The 26,589-nt window shown below is 34.3% G+C and overlaps 3 protein-coding genes across 3 annotated transcripts in view; 1 reads left to right on the top strand and 2 right to left on the bottom strand.

Annotated features, from left to right (window-relative positions):
• Positions 1 to 70: 70 nt before the first annotated feature.
• LOC139521620 (uncharacterized) lies at positions 71 to 1,480 on the bottom strand. Its single transcript, XM_071315098.1, has one exon. It carries the CDS (start codon positions 1,478 to 1,480, stop codon positions 71 to 73), a length of 1,410 nt encoding a protein of 469 aa, XP_071171199.1.
• Positions 1,481 to 1,646: 166 nt separating this feature from the next.
• On the bottom strand, positions 1,647 to 3,806 carry LOC139521619 (uncharacterized). The gene is made up of 2 exons (XM_071315097.1): positions 3,225 to 3,806; positions 1,647 to 2,549 (listed from the first exon to the last, which is right to left on the bottom strand). The coding sequence occupies exons 1-2, from the start codon at positions 3,804 to 3,806 to the stop codon at positions 1,647 to 1,649; spliced, it is 1,485 nt and encodes a 494-aa protein (XP_071171198.1).
• A 1,612-nt stretch (positions 3,807 to 5,418) lies between these two features.
• Positions 5,419 to 26,589, top strand: part of LOC139521125 (uncharacterized) — a 32,087-nt gene continuing 10,916 nt past the window's right edge. The window contains exons 1-7 of the mRNA XM_071314429.1: positions 5,419 to 5,744; positions 6,138 to 6,266; positions 7,672 to 7,770; positions 8,805 to 8,921; positions 9,533 to 9,750; positions 16,892 to 17,153; positions 20,522 to 20,617. Of these exons, the coding sequence (XP_071170530.1) occupies positions 5,438 to 5,744; positions 6,138 to 6,266; positions 7,672 to 7,770; positions 8,805 to 8,921; positions 9,533 to 9,750; positions 16,892 to 17,153; positions 20,522 to 20,617 (1,228 nt within the window). The 5' untranslated portion in view covers positions 5,419 to 5,437. The remainder of the gene's footprint in view (positions 5,745 to 6,137; positions 6,267 to 7,671; positions 7,771 to 8,804; positions 8,922 to 9,532; positions 9,751 to 16,891; positions 17,154 to 20,521; positions 20,618 to 26,589) is intronic.

Below are 26,589 nucleotides of genomic sequence, written 5' to 3'. Positions count from 1 at the left end.
CAATTGTAGTGCTAAGAATGTGTGATTCTTTATTCTTCCACTGTGGCCAGTTTGATTTGTCAGTGAGCCATTAAGGTCCTTTCATCCAAAGATCCAATTCTAAGAATTTCGTTGCAGTTACTCCTCTCAATAGCATATCTGCCGGATTTGAATCTGTCGGACAGTACTTCCATTGGTATTCTTGAGTAATTTCGTTAATTTCCTTCACTCGATTACTAACGAAAACGGGTAATTGTTTCTCAGTAGTAAGCCAACACAAAGTTATCTGACGGTTACTCCATAATGTGACGCTTGAAACATCCAAGTACAATTTCAAATGCTTGACGAGTCTTGCGCCTATCAAAGCTGCACTGAGTTCTAACTTCGGGATTGTTAACTGTTTAAGAGGTGCCACTCGATTCTTTGACATGATAAGTACGGTTTCTTTTCCGCTGACTAAATATGCGCATGCTCCATAGGCTTTCAAGCTTGCATCCGTAAAAACATGTAATTCTACATTGTCTGATTTTTCTTTGAAATACGGTCTATTAATCTCCAAATGTGAACATTCATTAATATCTTGTAGTACACACTTCCATTCTGTTGTAATTTCAGATGTAAGAGGTTCATCCCAATTTAATCCTTTCTCCCACAAAGTCTGCATAAGAATCTTACTACGCACAGTAACTGGACCAATAAGTCCTAGTGGATCATAGATTTTCGACGATTGTCTTAAAATCTCTCGTTTTGTCAGACGTGTATCTTCAATATCGATGTATTCCGATTTGGCGAAAGTAAGTGTGTCGTTACAAGTGTTCCATCTCAATCCAAACACTTTTATGAATTCATCTTTGTCTAATACGTTGTGTGAATTTGCGCGGTCTCGCAAAAGTTGAGAATTTGAAGCCCATGAGCGCAAGTTAAATCCTGCTCTAGTGAATAAGTCTCTTGCTGTATCAAAATATTTCAGTAATGCACTCTCTGTAGGAAAACTCGACAGTATATTATCAACATACATTAAAGTGTCAGTATATTCACAACGGTTCTCTCTCAAGTGTTTTTGTAGAACGGAATTCAGTATGAATGGCGATGAAGTGGCTCCAAATAATACAGACTTAAATCGGTAAGTTGATAGTGGAGTTGATGGGTCTGTTGGTGTATCGAACCAAAAGGAACGTGTGACATCTCTACCCTGTGTCTCTAATCCACCGTTCAAGAACGCCTTCTCTATATCAGTAGTAACGGCAAATTGGTGTAAACGAAATCTTAAAAGAATGCCGACTAAGTCATTTAAATTGGGTGGAGTAGTCATCAAACAATCATTAAGACTAGGCGATTCTGGTGTTGCTTTACAACTGCAGTCGTATACGACCCTGATTGGTGTTGTAGTTGAATCTTTTCTCACAGCATGATGCGGAATATAGTGTATTTTGCTAGTTTCATCGGTCTCATTAGTAGTATCCACTCTTTCTATGAAGCCCCTTTTCTCCTGCTCTGCCATTATTTCTCCATATTTTTCAAGTAGTTTGGGTTCTTTGCTAAGTCTTCGTACTACATTTTCTGTCCTTCGTTGTGCAATGGCTTTATTTGTCGGTAACGTAGGGTGATCCTCTTTCCATGGTAACGTTACAAAATATCTGTTGTCATGGTAACGAATTTGTTTCTCTTCAAGTCTTTTGAATGTCTATCTGTTCTTCTAACTTTGTGGTGTCAATTTTCTCGGTAGCCAATGACTCTATTTTCCAAAATTTCTCCAAGTCGTACTCATCGGTGTTTGTTGCGATCATCACGTTCATCATTGAAGCTCTCTTGTATCCATCTGTGTCAGAGTTGTGTGAATGTAGCGTTCCAGACAACAAGTATCCGATTTTTGATTGAACAGCTGTCGGTCCTTCGCCTCGGATAATATCATTCTGAACAATTGACCAGAAGTAATCAGCTCCAATTAGAATAGAAATTTCAAAGTTTTCATCTGCTGTTACTGGGTGAGCTAATTTGATTCCTAACAAATATGTAAGTTTTGCTGCTTGGCGTACATAGGTTCTCATCGGTGCTGCGATCTCTGGAACGATCAAGACTCGAATCGGCAGTTTACCATCTGTAGTTATGAGATATACCAATCCTGTTCTCAAGTGGCGAATTTTAGTACTATTTGCATTGTCTCCAAATCCGGATAGGTTAACGCTTTCAGTTCCAGTATGCTTGAGTTTTAATTTCTCGGCTAATTCCTCTGTGATAAATGACCGCTGTGCGCCTTCATCAAACAATATTTTTGCATCAAGTATTTCATGTTCTGCACTTACTGGGTTAATTGCTGTCTTCAAAAGTACACGATCTGGCGATTGTGAGTGTAAAACAATGTCTGGTTCCTCCGCGTTGTGTTGAATTGTGCCTACGCTTACATCCCCTGTTGGTTTGTTGTCTTCATTAGTTTTAACATTGTCTTTGCAAATGCTGGTGTGATGACGTTTGTGACACTTGTTGCAAGTTTTTGTAGATTTACATGCGGATAAGTTATGGTGTCCTAGAAAGTTAAAGCATAAGCGGTCTTTTTCACGATTGATATTCGGCTATTGTAATCAGATACTTTAGTGCAATTAACAGATTAGTGTGGCTCCTTACAGTACGCACAGTGTGGCTTGGGTTTAGTGTTACTTGCGTTTGTATTCTTTTTACTTCTATTTCGATTACTGGAATTTGTATTTGTCAGAAAGGCGGCGGTAGCTGTAGGGGTTCTAACTGTTCTGAAGTTTTGCCTGCATCCATAATATAAAGTTCATAAAAAATTCCACGACGTAACTCATTCAGTTGTAAATCTGTAGATCTATATTGTCTGGCAAGATTTCTGCGGATTTCATCGGGTAGTTTGTTCATAATAATGGGCACTAAAAACGCTCCGTATGTGTCTTCACTTTGACCTAATGACTCCAAACCTCTAATGTGTATCTCAATTCCATCGTAGTAGTTTTTCATGCTAGATATTGTGTATTTAGGGGCTGGTATATCAACTAGTGCTTGCATATACTTCTGTCTTATTACATGCGATTACTCATATATTTCTTGCAGTAAAGAAATAGCTTTCTCATAATTTGCATGTGTAAGCGCAAACCCTGTGACGGTTTTCAATGCCTCATCATGGAGTAGTGACTTCAAATAATTAAATTTCTGAACATTTCCAAGAGTAGTATTTTCGTGAACGGATGTCTCGTATGAATCCCAAAATGACTGCCACTGCATAATATTACCATCAAGGTAGGAAGATTCAATTTGGGCAACTTGTTGTACTCATTTATTCTAGTGTTACTACGTGAAAACTGAGTTTCCGGTTCACGGAAGTTTGAATTACATGTATTCTGTTTAGTGTATCTCCCGGGTTGAGCATAACTTTGTTGATCATGAACGGGTTGAGCATAACTTTGTTGATCATGAGCGGACTGAGCATAACTTTGTTGATCATGAGCAGGCTGAGCAGGGGCGGAATGAGAAGGGCCGCTATAACTAACGAAATCTTTTGCATTTGTATTTAGTTCGGATGTATTGACAAGAATGAGCTTTTGTATTTGCGTTATTTTTCCATCTAATGTGTAAGCATACTCATCTGAATCGACGATCTCGGCTTCTACTTCTCCTTCATCAAGATTTTCCAGAATTTCCTGATTTAGTTTTTGTAGTGTCTCTTGTTTCTTCAACAGATTGTTCACAATTTTAGTTAACTCTTCAGTGTTCACGGACTCATCTCCGTCGTCTCGTATGTCCTCAAATTTCTTCAAAAGTCGGGAAATAACATTTCTGTGTCCTGCACGTATCGAACGTAGTTTGGAACTCATCCTGGTCACGGCACCATTATCTTAGAGTGGTATTATCAGACTTGTTAGGCACAATAAGAAATACTAGCTGTTTCTACTTGTAATGATTCTAAACTCATCTTGCACATAAATCTCAACGTCATAAGTAGCGTGACGTTACAATACAAACATAGCGGTACCGCGAACGTCTAATGAACACAGTCCGGAACATATGGGAATCAGCGGGAACAATAGCTGTTTTTCTTTCTATTAATTTGTATTGTAGCAGATGGGAGTGTCGATCATAATAAAGTCTGGAAAACACTTCAGTTCCGTGAGGAATTCTTGCCCGTCCGATGAATTGATAGAGATTTTACCTAAAACATTAAAAGTTTTCTTCACAATCAACCAAAAAATTGCCGTATTCCGAATCGTCCGTGAAAAATGCAATGATAACAATTAGACGTATCATTTGTATACATGTTACATAACGTCAAAATTGTATGTGGGGACATTGTATCGGACATTAGAGTTTTATCTGATATCTCGTAATTTAGATTAAATTTATTGGAAATCAATATTAAAATAGAGAGATTTTTTTGTACTTTTATCCCCTATACTTTTTTTTATGTAGCGAAAAAAGCACTGTATAAAGAATATCATGCAAAAACAGAAAAACGTAACCCTATGTCAATTGGGTCTGAAGGGGACAAAATGTCGGACATTGTTATTCAACTCGAATAAAAAAAATTATTTTCAAAATACCTCATAATTGCATCAGGTGAAAGGGTGAGCTTTGTACAAAATACTAGTATAAGAATTATTCACATACGACATGGTGATTGCTCTGTTTTCCCTTTATTTGGGGACAATTTAGAAAAAATTACGGCAATTTTATGTGCATGGGACACATTATTTGTGTCATATCTATCCCTTTTTCAAAATTCAGTCTTTTCGAAGAAAGAAACCAACATGACATCATCGACCATTTATGACTTGCTTGTTCTAGACAAAACATTTATATCGTTTGGTGGAATTTTATTTATGTTTTTTAAGATATTCAGAATTTCCCAAAACTTAAAGTGTAACGCGGGACAAGGAAATAATATTCAAAAATGAAGGTTTTATTGATTTTTACGTAATGAAAATAGTCTATTACATATACAAAATTGCATTATTCGGAAAGTAGAATTTAAAAGCTTTAAAATGATATATAACACTTTAGAATATCAATTTTAATGTTAATAAATTAATGACATGAATGTGTCTTGTCCACGATTTCACCAAAATAACACCAGTAGCGTGCGACGTTTCTGAATATATTGGTCAACATGATATTGACTAAGATAATGAACGTATAGTGGTACATGATATTGACTAGGGTAATGGATACATTGTTTATCATGATGGTGTCTACGGAATGGACAGTTAGTAGAGCAGAATGTTGCATTGGACGTTTGACCATTTTTGCAACAGGATTTTGACACGTTTATTTGCCTGGTTTTTTTTTAATTTATTCTCGAAGCTTTCAATAACATCCGTTCAGTTTATATTGGCTTAAACTGTTATTTTTTCTGTGTCAGTGTTATCTTTTTGTGTGTGTCGAAGTCCATTTGAAGTTGTCGATATTAGACATGTAACTTTTATTATTTTTTCCTTTTTTTTCAGTTCGAATGGTTTTGGGGATTGCCCCACCATTCATTAGCCCCTGGAGAGCTGTTACAGCTAATGGAAAAGCAGATGAAGTTGAATTCACAGTATCACATGATTTGAATGAATTACCAATGAAAGTTGATGTCCAAGTACGAGTGGAATTTAATAATACATATTTTTACTTCAATGCTCTGAATTCTGCACAGTCCGGAAGTAACAACAATGAATATGGTGGTATCGTGTACATGTTCGACGAGACTAATGTCAAAATAATTGCTCCTGGTCCGAGCAATTGTGCAACATGTAATGGTTATGTTGTATACCTAGGTATATTTTAATTTCAGTGACCTTTTAATCTTTCTCATGGACTAGGTCCGAACTTTTCAAATTATAGGCAAAGATGGTTGTCATATTTTGTATTGTGCGGTCTATAGTTAAAAAATTGTTAGCCGTGCACTTAAAAGATACAATCCCCGACTTGTAATGTTTGTCGAGGATGTGTTATGTTAAAAATAGTAACATGGCATCTTTTATCAGTGACAGCTAAACTTTATTTACTTTATTTATTTTGCCTGATTTAAGACTTTGTATTCAATATACACTCAAATAGACCATTAGCATAGCGAGTATTTATCATACTAGTTATTGTAATTTGTATAAATATATTGTTATAATCATCAGTTCATTGAAAACAAGTTTTATCATTGAGTTTTCCTGTAGGCGGTGCCGACCATATAGGGCCTCCGGAATTTCCAAGAACATTCAAGACTGGTCATATTCGTATTCGGGCCTGGAAAATGTGCACATTTGGAAAACCATCTTTTTTGACCCGTATCGTGATAAACAACGGTAAGTATTGTTAATTCATGCAGTAGGTTTAAATAAAAGGATACGTGGGTATATGTCAAGGAACTATGGATATACAAGTGAGAGGTTTAGCTAGCTATAAAGCAAGGTTTAATCCACCATTTTCTACGTTAGAAAGGGAAGTGTAACAAGTCAGGAATAGTGCAGTTGGTATACATTCCTATGAACCCTTTTTTGAAAAAGGACGAGTCGTTCTTTGATATTATCCTGGTTATCAACTGTCTGCCCAGACACTGGTGACGTTTGACATGGGTTTTCAAATTCTACAATCCAATAAACTTCTTTTTTTTGACGCTAAATTACTGCCATCTATCCGAATTTGAATGAGAATAAAAAAGTGAATATTTTCATTTGCCTAGAATTGAATTGCCCCTGCAGCAAATTATGGAAGTTAACATCATTTTCGTTTTTCTTTACGAATACTCTTAAAATCAATGTAACCGATTTGATGACGTCTGCGATCCTCGAAAGATAATAACAATCAAAACCAAGGAGTAAGCAAAGACTAACAAAACCAAAGGACATTTACATCAACAGTTATAAATAATAAAAAAAGAAACAACACGAACTCCACTAAAAACCGGGAGTGAAATCAGGCGTTCCGGAAGAGTAAGCATTTCCTTCACCGTATACGGCACCCATCGTGTTTATTCCTGTTCAGTTCGGTAATGGAAGGTTTATAATGACTGAGGAAGAATATCAGATATGATTTCTGACACACTTTTGTCATAATGGCCAATCAGCTCATGATGGCGACCGTAAAATTTCTTGAGTGATGACCTTAATTTGATTGATTCATAGCCCTGTCTTAGCAACTTTTAAGAAAGCACTATTCCTCGTTTAAAACAATCAACGTACTTTGAGCTAGCTCTAGAGTAACGTATCAATTGAGACACATATACTCCATATGTTGGTGCCGCTGGGATGTTGCTACACAGAAATGGAAAGTTGACTATAGGAAAATTAAAATCATCGCGTTTGTCATAAATTTTGGTATTTAACCTACTATCAGTAGTCATTTCGAGAAAAAGGTCGAAATATGAAGCAGATTTATCTGTGTCGGAAGTATCTATAATTTCAAGTTCATTTGGATATATAAAATGTAAGTGATCACTGAATCTATTATTATTAAGAGAAAGTACATCATCAATATACCGAAAGATGAAATTAAAAGACTGGGCTTATTTCTTTTCTCCTTTCTGTTCAAGCCCTTGGATAAATTCTGCTTCATAGAAATACAAAAACAAATCTGCAAGTAGAGGAGCGCAATTGGTACCCATTGGGATTCGAATAGTCTGTTGGAAGACCAAACCTCCAAATTCAACAAATTATTAAAATCATTATGAGCCATATGCTTTCATCTTACACATAATTATCTACATTTCAGAAATAAACACATTTGGAACAGTGCCTCATACTCTCAGTAAAATCAACTTACTTATTGTGCATGTACAGTTACAAAATGGATACATCACTCATGCAGATGGTACGATTATTTGTAGTATTTTACTAATTTAGGAGGGAAAATTTGTCCGACCAGGATTTTGAACAGGAATACTGATTTTTATAATTTTCGATGATTTAGTATTGTAATTTTTCAATTGAACAGGTATCATGGTTTACCTGAAATATCTAAAGAGGCAAGTTACGAAAAACAAATGTGACAGACATGAACTAACGACAATCACTGAACTGCTGGCTCCTGACTTTGAACAGATACACATACAATGAGGCGAGGTTAACAATGTTTGTAGGCTACCAGTGTATCTAAGTCTAAAATATCAGTCAGTACATATCCGAACTCAAATGGATTTAGTGTAAAGACAATAACCGTCAGAGTAAACATGACTTGGTGCAATTCCAGATATTGTATCGACATATTTCAGTACCAGTAATTTGCATATGTATATACAATAATAAGTAGTTTTTTAATTATTAATTGGTATAATTTACTGATTCCAAAATCAATGTTTATACCAATAAAACAATATTTAAAGAACAGTGTGGATTTGGAAACCTTTTAGAATAAATTTATTTAAACGATTGATGAGTTTACTCGGATCGTATATCAATTCCTCATCATTTTATAAAAGATAAAGTTTTTGTTTTCCTTCTTTCAACTTTCGCATTTCGTGAAGGGGCTTGGGTTTGTAGTTTTTTGTATATATTTGGTTTCTTGTCAGTGTCAAAGATCTTTCTATTGAATTCATGTTAGTATTGCTGCATAGGTATTTGTCAAGAGTCATTGATTAAGATACAACATTTAATATAAGTTTTTATTATTTAACATTCAACAATAACTTTTTATGAATAAAAAAAACAACAACAAATGAATATCAATATATGATAGTTTTGTTTGTAATTGGATGACGTGTCACATGATTCATGCAAATTGATCAAAACAAAAGTCAAAGCCAACGATATATCTAAAAATACTTTAAGATTATATAAAAGTACAGTTTAACATATATCTTTTAAGTTAATGCAATTTAAAAAAAAACAACCAACATCTTTTTTCAGGATCAGCATCGGTATTGACATCTGATCAACCATTTGGAGGAATAATGTTTGCTTATGACAACAAACAAATTAGGTTTTGGTCGCCAAAGAAGGGGACAGGTACCAGCAATGCAAACGGTAATTAGACAAACCTGTTAATTCTTGGTTTTATACAGGTACCAGCAATGTAAACGGTAATTAGACAAACCTGTTAATTCTTGGTTTTATACAGGTACCAGCAATGCAAACGGTAATTAGACAAACCTGTTAATTCTTGGTTTTATAGCAATTACTCTGGCTGTCTAGCTGTCTATTCTAGAGGTGGATATTATTGATACTTTTGTAACTGACGTTATTATGATTTACCACCAGCGATAGTATCAAACATATAGGTTGAAATGTTCGTGTGCAAGTTCACAGTCACATTGAAATGTTCGTGTGTGCAAGGTCACACTCACATTGAAATGTTCGTGTGCAAGGTCACATTAACATTTAAATGTTCATGAGCAAGGTCACATACTGAATGACTACATCACTATATCGAAAAATTCGAAGTCGTGTTCAACTCTTAACTTTTTTAAACCATCAGACAACTGGTGTCGCAAAAGGGAAGGAACACTCTCATTGTTCTTTTTCTTCAAAGTTATAGTATGGCCTATTTATTATAGATAGAACGATTTTATCTAAATTCACGTACTAAATTGTCTTTTCTCCTTATATTTGTACCATTTGAAAAAACACTTTTGCAGGTGCACCATTTTCTGCAGTTGAAGGATGGGGAATTACTGGAAACGTTTATAATGATTCAAGTGTTGTTGCCCAGATATTTGCTTTCAAGTTTAGTGATCTTACACAGAATCCATTCGCATATGGAACAGAACTTCTAAAGGGTTCAGGAACAACAGATTTATACAAGATTCTACCATCAACTGCTCCGGGAAGTGATGGTATAATCAATTATTTAACAGTAAGTAATACCGAGGTAGTCAAATGGAGGTTTATACAAGGTTCTACCATCAAGTTCTCCGGGTAGGGATGGTATAATCAATTATTTAACTGTAAGTAATACCGAGGTAGTCACTTTAAGGTTTTATTGACACATTAGATGCATACATTCATATTATTCAATGATCTAATAATGAATGATATTAAGAGGCATATATTCCCTTGAGGCTATGAGGCAACTGCCTCGCCAATTTGTTTCTATCAATGAAATAAATCGATGAAAAAGGTAGATGACATAAGCAATGTATTATTAACTATAGAGCAGAGAGTGGAGGTATGGTTTAAAATATTTGACTGCTCTCTCCTTTAAACGAGCATTCATGAAATAACTAAGGTGGATTTCTTGCTTAAGAAAAGGATAATGTAACAAAAGTGATTCAACCAATATGTAACAAATATGACAAAGTAAAATAACACAAATACAGAACCCCTAGGGTAATTCAAAACGGACAGTCCCTTGAAACTGGCATGATGCTTAATAATGTCAAGGAACAGTAAATCAGCAATGTCACAGATTACAGAAAAAATTGGCATACAACTCTGGCTCAATGAACTTCAACTGCAAATCGAAAAAAAAATAATGCATTTATCTTATTTATCATTTGAAATATTACTGTTGAATTCTTACAAAATGGGTGAACATTTATATACAAAGCACATAAAATTGGCGAAAGACCTTTTGCAATTTGTCTTAGAATCACCACATTTCTGATATTTACTCCATGGATTAATAAAAATAAAATGTGTTGTTGATTCATAGATTTCCGTTATAATGGTGCAATATAAGATAGGGTCACCGTCAACGCGATTTTAAGACAACTTTTAGAAGGATTTTCTATACAAATATTCACCCATATTAAAAGAAATCAATCTTCAATATTTTAAATAATAAAATATATAAATGAATTAATTTTTCAATTTTCACTTGTAGTTCCACGAGCCAAGGTTGTATACAAAATTTAAGAAAAATCTACGACATAGCCCATTTACTGTTCCTTGAATTAAATTTATGTTTACGTTTAGTAGATTTGGTTTTCAAAATCACTTGGCATTCCCATGGGAATCAACCGTTCTTCCGTCCAATCGACTTGTTCCTTGATGCATACATGTAGTTCAACTAGTAATATCCATCCATGCATCTTACAAACTTATAAAGTTACAAGTTTTAGTTGATCATAAACTTGAATATCATCAAATGTTATGGATTTAACCAAGATTGTGTTTGTTATTTTTAAGGTGAAAATTCACTGTTGAGCTTTGAATATCGAGAATTAAATTTGAATGAATAGTTTTATTCAAATGCGTTAAAGTATCTAATGCACATTAAAAAATACTATTATTCTTTGATAAAAATATGAAAATATGGATTTCAAAAAAAAAAAAGAAAATGAGAGAGAGATCAGAGGGAAATCCTGAAACTAAACATAAGTGTAATAAAAATGAAATTGATGTAAAGGTATGCAAAATCTTCTTTGTCAAATAAGATCAAATAATAATTCTATGATTTAAACAAAGGCAACAGTAGTATACCGCTGTTTAAAAGTCATAAATCGATTTACAATGCGACAACTCTTCACACGAGACCAAAGTCACATAGATTGACAACTATGGGTTACTTTTAATGAAAAGTGTGTCCCTTGATGTAAGGAAAACAACATTGAATAGATATAAGAAGTTTTTTGAGGGCCAATAAGACAACTCTTCATCCAAGTTGTAAAAGTAAACCATTAAAGGTCAAAGTACGTCCTCAACACGGACTCGTGGCTAAAATCGAATAGTGCTAGGACTATTTGTCCGGTCATTGAAATGCCAATGCCACATGATGTGCGGATGGAAGCTACTAGTATCTTCAGCAGCACCAGGAGGCCGCATGCAATCCGATCACATAGTTATTATAATTTGGGACACGAATACAATAACATGAACTTAAAACGAAGATATTGTTTTATAAAAGGGACTAAAATATTAATTTAAATCACAAGAAAAGGACATTAATGGTCATTGAGCGGAGAACTAAATTTTTTCTCCCAAATTCGACTAGTTTTTGCTGAATAAATGACAGAAAAGAATATTAAAGCAAGAGTAGTGGAGAAATGACTTTACAAAAGCATGTTCTAGTTAATGACATTTTATTATATTCTGAAAATGAATCTTGCATGTAGTCCAAAAAAATGGATGGGCCAAATGACACGCTTTTTGTAAGAGGCCGCATAAAAGGGGCTTACAAAAGAGGTATGTGAGATATAGTTTGTAAATAAAATGTGGCAAGACTAGGGTATTTAAAGATAGCTGACTAAGTATCATGGCATTAGAATCACGGTTTATTATAAACAGTAAGGCACTTTGTATAAATAAAATTTAGGTGTTTAATTTTTGATGTTTAAATGACACAATTTCAACTATTAAGGTTGGGGCTATAACAGTTTAATGCCGTAAAAATGCCTTTCAAACGCTCTTCTTTAATATACCATGTTTAAAAGAAAATGAACACCCAACCGTATATATCAGATTTATGACATTTATTTTTAAGTCAAATTTACATGAGCTTGTGCCTTAAAGCAGAGATTGTCTGATGAAGGTGGGTTTATATGAGTATAATATATTCCTCAATAAAATGTTTTGAAGTTTTGAATAGTTCTATATATCGTCGCTGGGCTTCCAAAATGTTTTAAATTACTAATTTTTCAAGAAAAAAATATCTCACATACAGGCTTTGAAAATTTGGTCGAAATGTATGTGAACTTGAACATTTTTGTAAATGGCGGTGAAATAAAAGCTTTTACATTTCTAGATTACCCCAAAACCTAATTTATTTTCCCAGAAATAAAGAAATGTATTTGATTCCCAAAGCCATTATACAACAATTTTCAAGTTTACATACAACATTTTTGAAGCAAATTTTATTATCAACTGACATTGGCAATTTTGTAATATCTTATATTTTGATTGGTCTAACTGTATGCTATATCTGAATATCAAAGATTTCTTCCCGCCAAGATCATTTGTGTCAAAAAGTTGTTTTAGTCAAAAAAGTCATACACGAACTTTTGGAAGCCCAGCGACGATATATTTAATGACTGTAATTAAAAATGGGAAGAAACTTTAAGGTTTACATTTAGCTTGCCATATGAGTATAAAATAGTCCGGCACCACAATTGTCAAAGAAAGTCCATAGTGTTGACAGTGGGTTACTTGCCATTAATCTTTATACCCCTTCCAAATTTATTTCTCCATGTTTAATGCCTCAAATTGCAAGTAGGGGTGAAATTTGGGTCTAGAATTTTAAAGCAAAGTAGTGATTTGGTCCAGCTGAAAAAGGTTAAATATTAGCACTTCGGAAGCTGTCAAAAGATTTCAAGACGCCCTAAACAAAAAATTGTCCATATTTTGAGTTAGAGACGATGAAGTTTTCTATAATTTTGATATAAAAAGTAATACAACACACTGTAAAAGTTTCTTTGAGAAAGCGCAGCTAGGTGGGATTTTTTTTTAATTTTCATTTATGTTCTAAAAGAAATGCACTACGAAATAATTGTGGTCTCGGACCAAATGGTCACAAATCATGTAAGACTGGAAATATTTTTTTACATTTTAAACTTACAATTTCAACTACAAGTAACAAGATTGTGGACTAACAATTTAAGATTGGTAAAACATGCTTTTTAAATGTTCCTATATATAATATTCGCCCCTCCCCTGGGGCTTAGGTAGATAATATTACCCGCACACACACGTACACATGAAGTGACATGCGCACTGTATTTGCCAGTCAAATAGTCCTAGTACTATTCGTCCGACTAGCTATAAATTATCAACTGAAATGGCTTAACTCAATCAAAAGACATATGCAAACAAACAAGTCAATACACTGAATGCATAAATTTGATCTATGAGACAATGTAAATACAGAAAGTCAATCATATACATCAAATAACGATGTAAACTTGGCCAAAATGCCACCAAATAGAATAATATACACAGGTAAATGAAATTAATTTTGTGGAGAAATGGAGATAATAAGTGAAAATTTTTAATGATACTAAAAATTGTCAAAGCTGGAATATATTATTCAAAGCTGTATGAAAAGCAACTTTTGCATTTGTAAATGAAGCAAACATTTAAATACCTGCCTTTTTGCCTCTCTACATAAATGTCTTTATCAGATTCAGTTCTGTTTTTAATCTGTTTTTTGCCATTTTTGATATTTTAATATTTCCCTATTTTGATTAAAGGTTTCAAAATTATAGGTTAAATAATGGGAATTTGTTTGTTAAAGGACAAAAAGTGCTATGAAGAGTTAATTTACAATTTTTAAAATTTTTCTTATTTGTAGAAGAGAGGGGCGAAAGATACCAGAGGGACGGTCAAACTCATAGAATGAAAATAAACTGACTAAAAAATAAAAAGACAAACTGACAAATAATAGTACAGAAGACACAACATAGAAAACTTAGACTAAGCAACAAGAACCCCACCAAAAACTTGGGGTTATCTCAGGTTATCTCAGGTGCTCCGGAAAGTAAAAAAGACCCTGCTCTACATGTGGCACCCGTCGTGGTGCTTATGTTATGAGTAGCAACATTCCAGCAGCACCTGCATACGGGGTATATATCTCCCAATTGATACGATATTCCCGTGCTTGCATTTCCTATCATGATTTTCTTGATAGAGGGTTACTGCTAACAAGGAAGCTATTAAACCAAGAGTTCCAAATGGTGAAGTTGAAATCATCCCTTCGTAAATTTTACGGACGCCATCATGAGTTGGTTGACCGTTATGGAATAACCGTTTCACAAATGATATCGGATATGTTCCTAACGTCGTAACTACAGTCCCCTTCCCTTTCATGAATGTGACCTACCGAATTAGACTATTTACCGGATTTGTAATCACATAAGCAACATGACGGGTGCCACATGTGGAGCAGGATCTGCTTACCCTTCCGGAGCACCCGAGATCACCCCTAGTTTTTGGTGGGGTTCGTGTTGTTTATTTTTTAGTTTTCTATGTTGTGTCATGTGTACTATTGTTTTTCTGTTTGTCTTTTTCATTTTTAGCCATGGCGTTGTCAGTTTGTTTTAGATTTACGAGTTTGACTGTCCATTTGGTATCTTTCGTCCCTCTTTTATGACAAATCCGGTAAAAACTCGGTAGGTCACTTTCGTGAAAAAGGAAGGGGATTGTAATTACGAGAGAAGGAACATATCCGATATCATATGTGAAACGGTTATTCCATATCGATCAACCAACTCTTGATGGTGTCCGTGAAATTTACGAAGGGATGACTTCAACTTCAACATTTGGAACTCTTGGTTTTATAGCTTCCTTGTGAGCAGCAATCCTCTATCAATTATGTAGATTATATTATGTCTTGCCTTATGTAAACGAAACGCGCGTCTGGCGTAAAAATTATAATCCTGGTACCTTTGATAACTTTTTATTGCTACATCTTACAGTTTCTATTTGTCTATCTTTTATCATTTGGAATATAGGAGTATTCAGAGTAAAATCTTCATTGTAGGACATTTTCTCCTTTAAGAAGTGAATCGACAATTTCGATAGACAAACCTTGTAATTGAAGGTAAACAAATTCACAAGGAAGTCAATTGACAATTTGCAGGAAAATAACAGTTGTTTTCTTATATAAAAAAAAAGATGTGGTATGCTTGCCAGTGATACAACTCTCAACAAGTGACCAAAATGACACAGAAATTAACAATTTTAGGTCACCATACGGCCTTCAAATAAACTCATCATTGATACCAGGATTAAATTTTATATTTACGCCAGACGCGCGTTTCGTCTACAAAAGACTCATCAGTGATGCTCGAACCCAAAAAAGTTAAAAGGCCAAATAAAGTTGAAGAGCATTGAGAACCAAAATTCTTAAAAGTTTTTCCAAATAAAGCTAAGGTAATCTATTCTTGAGGTAGAAAAGCCTTAGTTTTTTTCAAAAATTCAAACGTTTTGTAAACAGTAAATTTATAATTATGACCATATCAATGATAATTCATGTCAGCACAGAAGTGCTGACTTTTGGGCTGGTGATACCCTCGAGGAATTAAAACTCCACCAGCAGTGGCATCGACCCAGTGGTTGCAAATAAACTCATCATGGATACCATGATTAAATTTTATATTTACGCCAGACGCGCGTTTCGTCCACAAAAGACTCATCAACAATCAGCAAAGCCCATACCGCATAGTAAGCTATAAAAGGCACCGAAATTACAGTGTAAAACAATTCAAACGAGAAAATTAACGGCCTTATTTATGTCAAAAAATGAATTAGTTCGTTTCTGTGTGTGTTGCATTGTTGTTTGGTATCTTGTTGCACTTTAGTGTTTCTGTTGTTTTGTTGTTTTCGTCTTATATTTGATGTTTTTCCCTTACTTTTAGGTGAACCCGGATTTATTTTTCCTCAATCGATTTATTACTTTCGAAAAGCGGTATACTACTGTTGCCTTTATTTAGTCATATGTTACTTTATAATACTGGAACATCTTTATTGACTTCTATTTCCCCTTACTCTTACTGTCATACCTAACACATGTAGCATTCTTAAAGAAAATTATCTGTAACGTAAATATTGTAATTTGAGGGCTATAAAGCAAAACAAGACGTTATTATTATTTTGATAATTTTTGCTCATATCAAAGTTGTTGATTTAAAGACATCAGGGAATATTATTGCAACCTTAATTTCTCGTCCATGTTCTGTTTTAAGCCATGACGGCAATACACGTTGTGTGCCGGAAAACAATACAACACACACTGAGAAGAGGTATTTTAAAGAAAAGATTACAACGACCGATAAAGTTGTCGGACACAAAGTGATGATGATAATAATAAGTAAAATAAAACAGCAATGAATCTTTTTATTTTATGAGGTTATTTATTAAATATAGTAAGTTACCATATCTCATCTCCTCCGACGTCATCGTTCATGGAAATGTGAGTAAATAAGAGATGGCAACACGATGGTATTTTGAAAGTTTTGTCTTCAAAGATAACGATTTCAACTTGCAGTATGTTTCGATTAATTACAAACAGTCACATAACTGTTATTTTAGTAATGTGCATGGTCATTGTTCTTTTTTTTTAGGTTCAACCAGAAGAAGAAGTCGTGGACGGAAATTACGGGTATTCCTTTTTTGTACCAGGAATGATAAATGGTTTTAATGATTCCTCTTTCTATGGAGGATTAATGTTTGGCTTTTCATCTGACACAATCTATTTGTGGCGACCTCCTGATGATGGAAAAGGATGTTTGTTTGCCGTAGGCGGGGCATGGGGAAATGGGGCTCACAGAGAATGCAGCACGCAGGCTAAAATATATGCACTTGGAATAGATTCCAACTTTGAAGGTCAGTTTAATATGAGGCAGGCATTACCTGTAAATGGGGACGAAGTCTGTATGAATTATTTTTGTGTTTGTTTAATTTTTTTTTTTTGTAACTTAAATATTTGATAAAAAAGAAACGCAAATACCGTAACGTTTCCGATTTTGGTTCTGTTGTTAGGGATTTTACTTGTGACGTTATTTAAGTTATGACGTCATGTTCAATGTAAACAAAGAAACGCAATGCATCAGGTAACGTTTATTCATACCAAAGACAAAGAATGATTAAAAATGAAATATTGGTTATGTGTTCCTTGAGTTCGGATATTTTACTAGACTAATCAAAGTCTCACGACAACAAGACCGGAAGAAGGAAGTAGAGTTATGTGTTCTGCGCAGATCCGGTATTTAAAAAACGCGACAAAAAAAAAATTGAACGATTTTGAGTTCATTAGTACAATGAAATAGTTATCAAAAAAACCAAAATTCGGGAAATTTTCCCGATTTTTTTTTTTTTTTATTGAATTTTCTACTGTAATAGGGGACTTCGTCCCCATATTATCACTTACCTAAGACAAAAAGTTCAAGCGCATACATGCGGCGGAGTTAATACATGTTTTATGAGATCTCGACCCCCTATTTCTCTATCCAATTTAGAATACGCACAGTAAAATTTAAGTTTAAAAGAAGTCCGGGTCCAATAGGTAACAGAAAATAAAACTAAGCTAATTGACTATGATACAGAAATTGACAAAGACCTTTATCATGTTTATGTACTAGCAGTTACTGACATATCAGTTGCTGATATATTTTTCGTGAAAACAGCTAGTCAAATATAAAACAACACCAATTAACCCTTTAATATCGGTTATTTCAACCTCATTATGTTATCGTTTTAATTTCTATGCTTTTTGTAGTCTTAGCAGGTGAATGAATTAAAGAAACTTTAAATTGCATATCTCATATATATTGTTTACACTGCTTATAGATACCAGGAACGTAAAGTTGTGTACGACTGACCTGCGTTTCCCCGTCATTGACTCGCGAATGAAAAAGGTTTGAAAGTCCAAATAAAGTACAAAGTTGATGGGCATTGCGGAATAAAAATTATAAAATTGTCCATATTTTGAGTTAGAGCCGATGAAGTTTTCTATAATTTTTCTATAATTTGTCCCAAAAGTAGTACAACACTGTAAAAGTTTCTTTGAGAAAGCGCAGTTGGGATTTTTTTTTAAAGAAATGCACTACGAAATAATTGTGTTCTCGGACCATATGTAGCAATATTCCAGCAACACCTGTGCATGCAGTTTAAATCTATAAACTCTCAAGTTGATTAGAGTATTATGTAGCCTTTTCTTGTTCTAACAATATGGTAATTTATAAAACTGCACAGCCTTTCAACTTGTTCTCTTATATTTTACATTTGGATACCATTTAGATACTTGATACTGATTCGTTGCATACAGTGCTAGGGCTGATTTTCCTGAAGCAAGTTGTTAAACAATGATATTAGATAATACAAGCACAAACAGCGTCTTATGCAAACACAACTTTTAGTGCAGGCTCGACTTAGTGTCTCAGCACTGGTATTTGTTTAGGATTGTAAAGGTTTTAAGGACTTTATGTAAATAAAAATCAATGATACATGGACAAACATGTTATCTGTGTTTTAAAAAAAATATGTGGATTTTCTGTAAAAGTTCTGGCTTGATTCGCCATAAACTCTACATTTGTGTTTTAGCTTTTAAAAGAAAATCAATGAAACAAGGAACGTTACGTTTCACTTGGATATATAATCAAAATAACGCGTCCCATGTTTGATATTTTTGCTATTTAAGTTTTTACAGCCTGAACATTTCTTGATACACAGGCCTACAGAATGGATCATAAACAATAATATTGGACTGTTGTCACATAATTGAGGTAACCCCTGGGTTATAAGTTATTAGGAAAATATCATTGATAATGCCCAGCATTTTACATTGGTGCAGCAAATATAAATTCACAATCCAGTAACCTTTGTAGACGTAACAAACGTGTTTCAACATTAACATTTCTATTACTAAAATAATATTGTCCCCCCTCCAAATTTATTAGTGAAGGAAGATGATAATTGTCTTAAAAGGCCGAATTTAAATAGTGAGGCCCTGTTTTTTCTTCATGCTATATGTGTTATATATTTTTTTCGTTCGTTTTTTGTACATAAATTAGGTCTTTAGTTTTCTCGTTTGAATTGTTTTACATTTATCCCTAAGGCGCTTTTTATAGCTGACTATGCGGAATGGGCTTTACTCATTGTTGAAGACGGTTACCTATAGTTGTCAATTTTCTGTGTCATTTGGTCTTTCGTGCAGAGTTGTTTAATTGGCAATCATACCACATCTTCTTTTTTTTTATAATAACTAGAGAGCATGAATCTTATTAGAAAATTATATGCCCCTCCCCCGGGAATATGTGTTACCTGTCAGTGCTATAACCGAATGAGCTAAAAAAAAGTACTTTCTTAGCTTAGTCGCTTATGACTGACTAATACTATAACTATCACATTCACACATTTACACTCTTCTCCCAAAAGCCTGGACCCCTATTTTTGACATTTTTACCTATTATGCATGTTTTTTTGTTCACATATTGTTGAATTTGATATACTGTTATACACGTGAGAGGTTTAGCTTGTTTTAAAACCAGGTTTAAACCATCATTTTGTACATAAGAAAATGCCCGTACGAAGTCAGGAATATGAAATTTGTCGTTCATTCATTTGGTGTGTTTGAGCTTTTGATTTTGCCATTTGATTAGGAACTTTCTGTTTAAAATTTTTCTCGGAGTTCTTTTTTTTTGTGATTTTTTCTTTTTCCGACACAAAGAATCTAGACACCATTATGACTCTCTCAACACAAACACCTATTAGAAACACTCTATAACCACAGTGGTATTTTTAGTTAGACGTTATCTTTAAGCGGAAAGTATGATTCTTATCAGAATATCACCTTGGCTTATACGGGACTCGAACGCAGGAGCTCTGTGTTACATTTCAGCGCTGACAACAACTTTCTTGACCCCTGACAGAGCGAAACAACGTAAGAGCTGCATGGAATATTCAATCTAATATAGTTTCGTACATACTTTATATGTCATTGTATTATACTAATGTTCTCTGCTATCTATAATTGTTTTATGTTATGTAATATATGTTGTTGATTTTTCCATAGCATGGCTATGCTTTTGCAATAAAACTTCATTCATTCATTCAATGCTCTTCTAACTGATCATAACAAGTACTTCGTTATCACAGCTGCTATTTAAAAGAAAGCGCCACTATAATTAGTAAATATACTTTTTGGAGATCTGTAGTTTCCTTCTACAAAAAATACAATTATAACTGCTTTTTAGAGGATGTATGTGAAGGCAAGGGTTGCTCAGCAACAAGAGTAGGACCCACGTGTGATTGTGGTAGCAGCGGTTTTGAAGACCAGTTTTGTGATAGTCGTACGTATTCTAGTGTTTCTAATGTTAGTTAACGATGAAATCATTTACCGTGACTTCGCTGCATGCATTTTATCATTTAAATTCATCTAAATTAAAAACAAAAAGGATAAACAATACGTTTTATAGTTGGTTATTCATGTTTTAAGTGGAAAACAAGACGACCGTTTTGAAATGGATCTTATAATTGGAATCATTTACATAGGGTTGATAGAAAATTTGAATCATAAATAAAGGTCATATGAAACGAGTGACTGGCGAACACTAATATAAATTAAATTCTTGAACCAATACATGCATAACACATAACACTGAGTCTTCTATGCACAATTTTATCAGTTTTAACGTATCCCTATCGTATCATTGTCAAATAATTTCATTTTACTTGGTTAGTTTTGTTGTGAAACTATGAAATAATAAATGGTCGTGTTTTGTCACCTTTAAATCAGGGAACCACGTGTTTTACATGTACAATAAGATACAGGTTATTTTTGTGAAACTAAAATGAAAATAAAAATAAATGTACATGCTTTAATTCGTTTCCTTCTGAATTTGACAATTATTTTTGTCTTCGCATTTAATTTGACTTTTCGAAGCACAACTTATAGTTGTAAAAGAGAGGGACGAAAGATACCAAAGGGACAGTCAAACTCATAAACCTAAAACAAACTGACAACGCCATGGCTAAAAATGAAAATGACAAACAGAAAAACAATAGTAAACATGACACAACATAGAAAACTAAAGAATAAACAACACGAACCCCACCAAAAACTAGGGGTGATCTCAGGTGCTCCGGAAGGGTAAGCAGATCCTGCTCCACATGTGGCATCCGTCGTGTTGCTTATGTGATTACAAATCCGGTAAATAGTCTAATTCGGTAGGTCACATTCATGAAAGGGAAGAGGATTGTAGTTACGACGTAAGGAACCTATCCGATATCATTTGTGAAACGGTTATTCCATAACGGTCAACCAACTCACGGTGGGTATGGTTGTCCTGCGAGAGAACGTTCTGTGCTGGTGATTTGGTCCTGTCAGGTGCTGGTGGGTCCTGATTCTGTGCTGGTGGGTTTGTTTACATTGTATCAGAACGGCAATAAAACGACTGTTTTGTTGCTTAATTTTTCTCTGATGCGTCATAAGTACCATGCAAAGTATATTACAACAATATTATATTGCAAAAGTCGTGCAAGTTCGTTAAACGGAATTGTCCTGACGCTGTGCTAGTGATAAGAAAAATGGTCCTGGTTCTGTGCTCCTATGTCCTGGTTCTGTGCCTTTATATTTTAGTTAAACGTGGCATATATTCAAGATCATTGATGCTGTACTGTTATTGACTAATTAACTGTTGTCTGCTTTCTTGAAATTGACATTGTTGTGAATCTGTTTACTGTGATTATCATGAGAGAAAAAATACCCCTATTTTTTTATTTTTTTTTTTAAATTCACTGTAATCTTATTTATTGGCCTGGTAATGGAACCCTTCTTGCCCCCTTTTAAGATAAGAAAATATGTTTACGATTTTCGGGATTACGATCATTTGGCAAGAGCACCAAAATACGTTGTAATTTTTACAATACTTATATAAAGTAGATGATGTGTATGTTTGTTGTCAATGAACAAATTTCCATAAGAAACCAAATGAAGTATGTGTTAACAACCATACGTCATCGTACGACCTTCAACAATAACCCATAAAATAAAAATGTAAAGAGTTTTGCATAAAAATGGAGAGCAAACATAAAGATTTTTTTTTTTTTACATAAATAAGGCCGTTAGTTTTCTCGTTTGAATTGGTTTACAGTGTCTTATCGGGGCCTTTTATAGCTGACTATGCGGTATGGGCTTTGCTCATTGTTGAAGGCCGTACGGTGACCTATAGTTGTTAATGTATGTGTCATTATGGTCTTTTGTGGATAGTTGTCTCATTTGCAATCATACCACATCTTCTTTTTTATAAAACAATACAAATCTACACACACAAAAAACTGGCTTAATGTCAACTGGTTATCAACCCGAATCGCTATTTAAGATCACATATAAGCTCACCTGTGTCGAGGGGTCGTGTGAGGTTCATGTATTGTCTTGGTGTCAAAAGATCTTTTCTGAAATTACTTGACCAAATGTTACCAAATGATTAACCTAGGAAAATATTCATCAACAAACATGACCACTGTCTGTTAAAATGTATTCGAGTTTTTAGTTACAGCCGATTCCATTGAGTATGTAGGCAAAGGTAATATCTTTGGTTAGCTTGCTTGTTAGCTAAACCGTGAAGTCATTGTAAGGTAAGGTATACTACCCTCCTTTCGAAGTAGCCTGGTCCTACAGACAGAAAGATGTGTCATTTGTCGGACTAGTCTACTCTTAAAGTAGGGTAGTTTACATAACCTAACAATGACTTTTCTGTTCAGCAAGCAAGATAACCAAAGATATTCCCTTTGTCTACACACTCATTGAAATCGGTTTTAATATTGCAAAAGTTCAAGCAATTAGGGCAAAACTTACCGAGTGAAAAAAATCAAAAGTCTGATGTCTATCTACCTTGCACATTTCAGAAAATTCAGATCAAATAACGAAACTGGGTCCAGCAACATTTATAAGCAATTTAAGATTTTGACCCCACAGTTTCCATTCACCACAAATATTCTCGTTACAACGAATCATTTTAAATACAAAAATACCAGTTGCAGCCTTTTGTTTATCTATTAATATATGTATACGGATAAAGTTATGAAAGGCAGCAGGGTCACCAGGGTGAGGAGTCCATGTCATCTGAAATAAATGCTAAGCATAGATCTAGAAAGCGACAGATAATGATGACATTAAAAAAACTCTCTTCTTTTCGACTTTTTTTCGAACAAATTGACACATAAAATGGATTATATAGTATTGTGGAATTTTTAACTAGGATAACAATCCTGTCAAGTATGAGCTGGGTAAAATATTTCAGAAAAGAAGATGGAAATGTGGAAGTCTCCGTGCGTCAGGTGCAACAGCATACGAACAGCTAACATGCCTCGTCAGGGTGGAAGCTAAAAAGTCCACGAAAATTTGATTTAAAACCTTTATTCGATCCAACAAAGTTATTGAGATTTTGTTGAGGATTCAACCATCTACGACAACAAGAATTTTTTTTTTTAGAATTTACAGCTCTTCTATAAATATATGCAAAGCAAACCATTGATCAGATTGCTTGCTATGATTGTTTGGATGTTTTTAAACGACAGGTAAGTAGTCTGTTTACTATATACTAGAATTTGTTTGGACAATAAACATTAACTTCAATTCCATTCAGTTAGTATTTGTCCAATCAAATCCCAGTATTTATTGAAACTCCGCCTACCTATTGTCTGAAAACATCCAAGCAAACAAGTCAATCAAAGTTTTTGTTTGCATGCTTTTATAGAAGAGCTGTACTATATAATGCAAATAAGCGTTTAAGTCTTTCGACAAAAAATACTATCAATTTCTTTTTGTCCTATGTAATCTTCCGTACCATTTCCTTCCATTCATGATCATTAAATTGAACTGTTAATTATTTCTTGGTACCTTCTTAATTCCTTTATAAGTCTTATGTAAACATAATTATGACAATAACTGTTGTGAGCACAAGATTCACTGCACACTTTTAAAGTTCTGCTTCATCAAACATCAAAATGTGAACTTAAGTTTTGAGACTTTTTTAATCGACACGATTGGGATTTTGGTATATGAGAACATGGTTTATCTATTAGTTGAAAATGCGGCTTTGAACTAGCTTTCAGTACCTGCGAGCATTGGTTGTTCAATAATGTGTGTCTTTGTGTTATTATTTTATCTGATAAATTGTTGTGTTGGTACACCACTGTAACAATGAAGGAGGAAATGAGGAGGGTTGGTTGGGTGGAAGTGGGGAGGGGTATGCGGAGCGCTAACAAACATGTCTATGCGGCATGGGCTTTGATCATTGTTGAAGCATCAATGTTAGGGGCATTTAATATCTTAATAAAACTATTCTTATTTTAGATACTATATATTGTTATCTGATACTGGACGAAAGATGTTGCCCTTTTATGTAATTGTGTAATACAAGTTACGATCATTTGAAAACACATATTAAACAGCCAAATGGATGCACAAGAGCTAAAATAAGCGTCATAGATCCTATTGATTACAATTATCTGCCCAATTTTATTGATTTTGTAACATTTGTTTCAAATATGACCAACTTCTTATCCATAATCACCAGCACTGTATCAGGACCCACCAGCACAATGACAGGACCCACCAGCACAGTATCAGGACATGAATAAATTGAGAAAATGATAAATTTTAATAAATTGCAGTTTTTTTCTGGATTGCGGTATAGAAAGCGGACTCTATGAGCATTTTTGTTTTATTTTTTCAGTTCTAGATTTTCTGAAAATGAGCATTTTTGTGTTACGCTTACTGAAACAGTTTAGAGGGTCAACTTTTTAATGGTTTATATATGAACTCATAAGAAACAAAATTGAAAAATCTCAACTGTTTTCTTCCATTTTTTATGAGTGAAAACGTCAAAAATCATCATTTTCGTCTTTGTTTACATTTTTTCATTGATCACCAGCACCCGTCAGGACCGAATCACCAGCACAGAACTTTCTCTCGCAGGACAACCATACCCACCGTGCAACTCGTGATGGCGTCCGTAAAATTTACGAAGGGATGATTTCAACTTCACCATTTGGAACTCTTGGTTTAATAGTTTCCTTGTGAGCAGCAACCCTCTATCAAGAAAATCATGATAGGAAATGCAAGCACGGGAATATCGTATCAATTGGGAGATATATACCCCGTATGCAGGTGCTGCTGGAATGTTGCTACTTAGAAATGGAAAGTTCACAATTGGAAAGCTGAAATCATCTCTTTTGTCGTAAAGTTTTGTTTTCAACCGACCCTCATTGTCAATATCTAGATGTAAGTCAAGATATGAAGCAGACTTAACTGTATCTGTAGTATTCTTTATGTCTAGTTCGATGGGATAGATGCGTTCCACAAAGTCACCAAATTTTGAATTGTTTAGTGAAAGAACATCATCTATATAGCGGAAAGTAGAGTTAAAGGATATTGCTAACTTCTTATCTTTCTTCCTAAGAAGTTCCTGCATGAAGTCAGCCTCATAATAATAAAGAAACAAGTCGGCAAGTAGAGAGGCACAGTTTGTTCCCATTGGAATGCCGACAGTCTGTTGAAAAACACGTCCTCCGAACGTAACAAATATGTTGTCAATCAAGAAATCAAGCATCTTGATAATATCAGTTTCAGAGAATTTTTTGTTTGAATCCGAGTGATTCTTTACAAAGTAGGATTTATCCCTCCCTAAGACAAGATACTTGTATCTACGTTGGCCATTCTTTTTTATGAAGCAAAGTAATACCAACTCTTTCAATTTGTCTTTTAGTTTGGAATGTGGAATACTTGTGTAAAGAGTAGAAAAGTCAAATGTTTTAATACTGTTACAAGATGAAAGAGAGTTAGATTGTATGTACTCTAAAAGATCTTTGGAATTTTTAAGTATCCACATCTGATTCACGCCACCTCTAGAATAGGCAGTTTCACAATAATTTTGAAGCCCGTCTTTGATTGCTGATAAAATAGATGTTAATAATTTAGAAAGAGTTTTCGTGGAGCACTTGGAAGACCCAGCAATATACCGTTGTTTGTACGGACACTTATGTAGTTTAGGTATCCAATACAGTGATGGAAGATCCAGTTCTTCATCTTTGGTTGAAATTCCAAAGGAACACAGAACAGACTTATAATTATCCAGGATTTCCTCTTTGGTAAGTGTCGTGAGGGTATATGTTGAGTTTCCAAGTGAATTGTCAATACCTAATTCGTTTATCAAGCAGTTAATGTAATGAATTTTACACACAAAAACGATGTTATTAGGGGCTTTATCTGCGGGAACAACAACATATTTGTCATGGAGGTCGGATAGGTCTTTTGCAA

Source organism: Mytilus edulis, chromosome 4 (genome assembly GCF_963676685.1).
Source record: "Mytilus edulis chromosome 4, xbMytEdul2.2, whole genome shotgun sequence".
Taxonomy (NCBI): Eukaryota; Metazoa; Mollusca; class Bivalvia; order Mytilida; family Mytilidae; genus Mytilus; species Mytilus edulis.
This window is presented reverse-complemented; position numbering and strand designations above follow the sequence as displayed.

Bases quoted from the DNA above. Each gene is read 5' to 3' on its own strand.
- LOC139521619 (XM_071315097.1), bottom strand. From the start codon at position 3,806: ATGAGTTCCAAACTACGTTCGATACGTGCAGGACACAGAAATGTTATT. The intron at 2,550-3,224 runs GTAATATTATGC...TGATTACAATAG, and splicing joins TGAATCTTCCTACCTTGATG to CCGAATATCAATCGTGAAAA.
- LOC139521620 (XM_071315098.1), bottom strand. From the start codon at position 1,480: ATGGCAGAGCAGGAGAAAAGGGGCTTCATAGAAAGAGTGGATACTACT.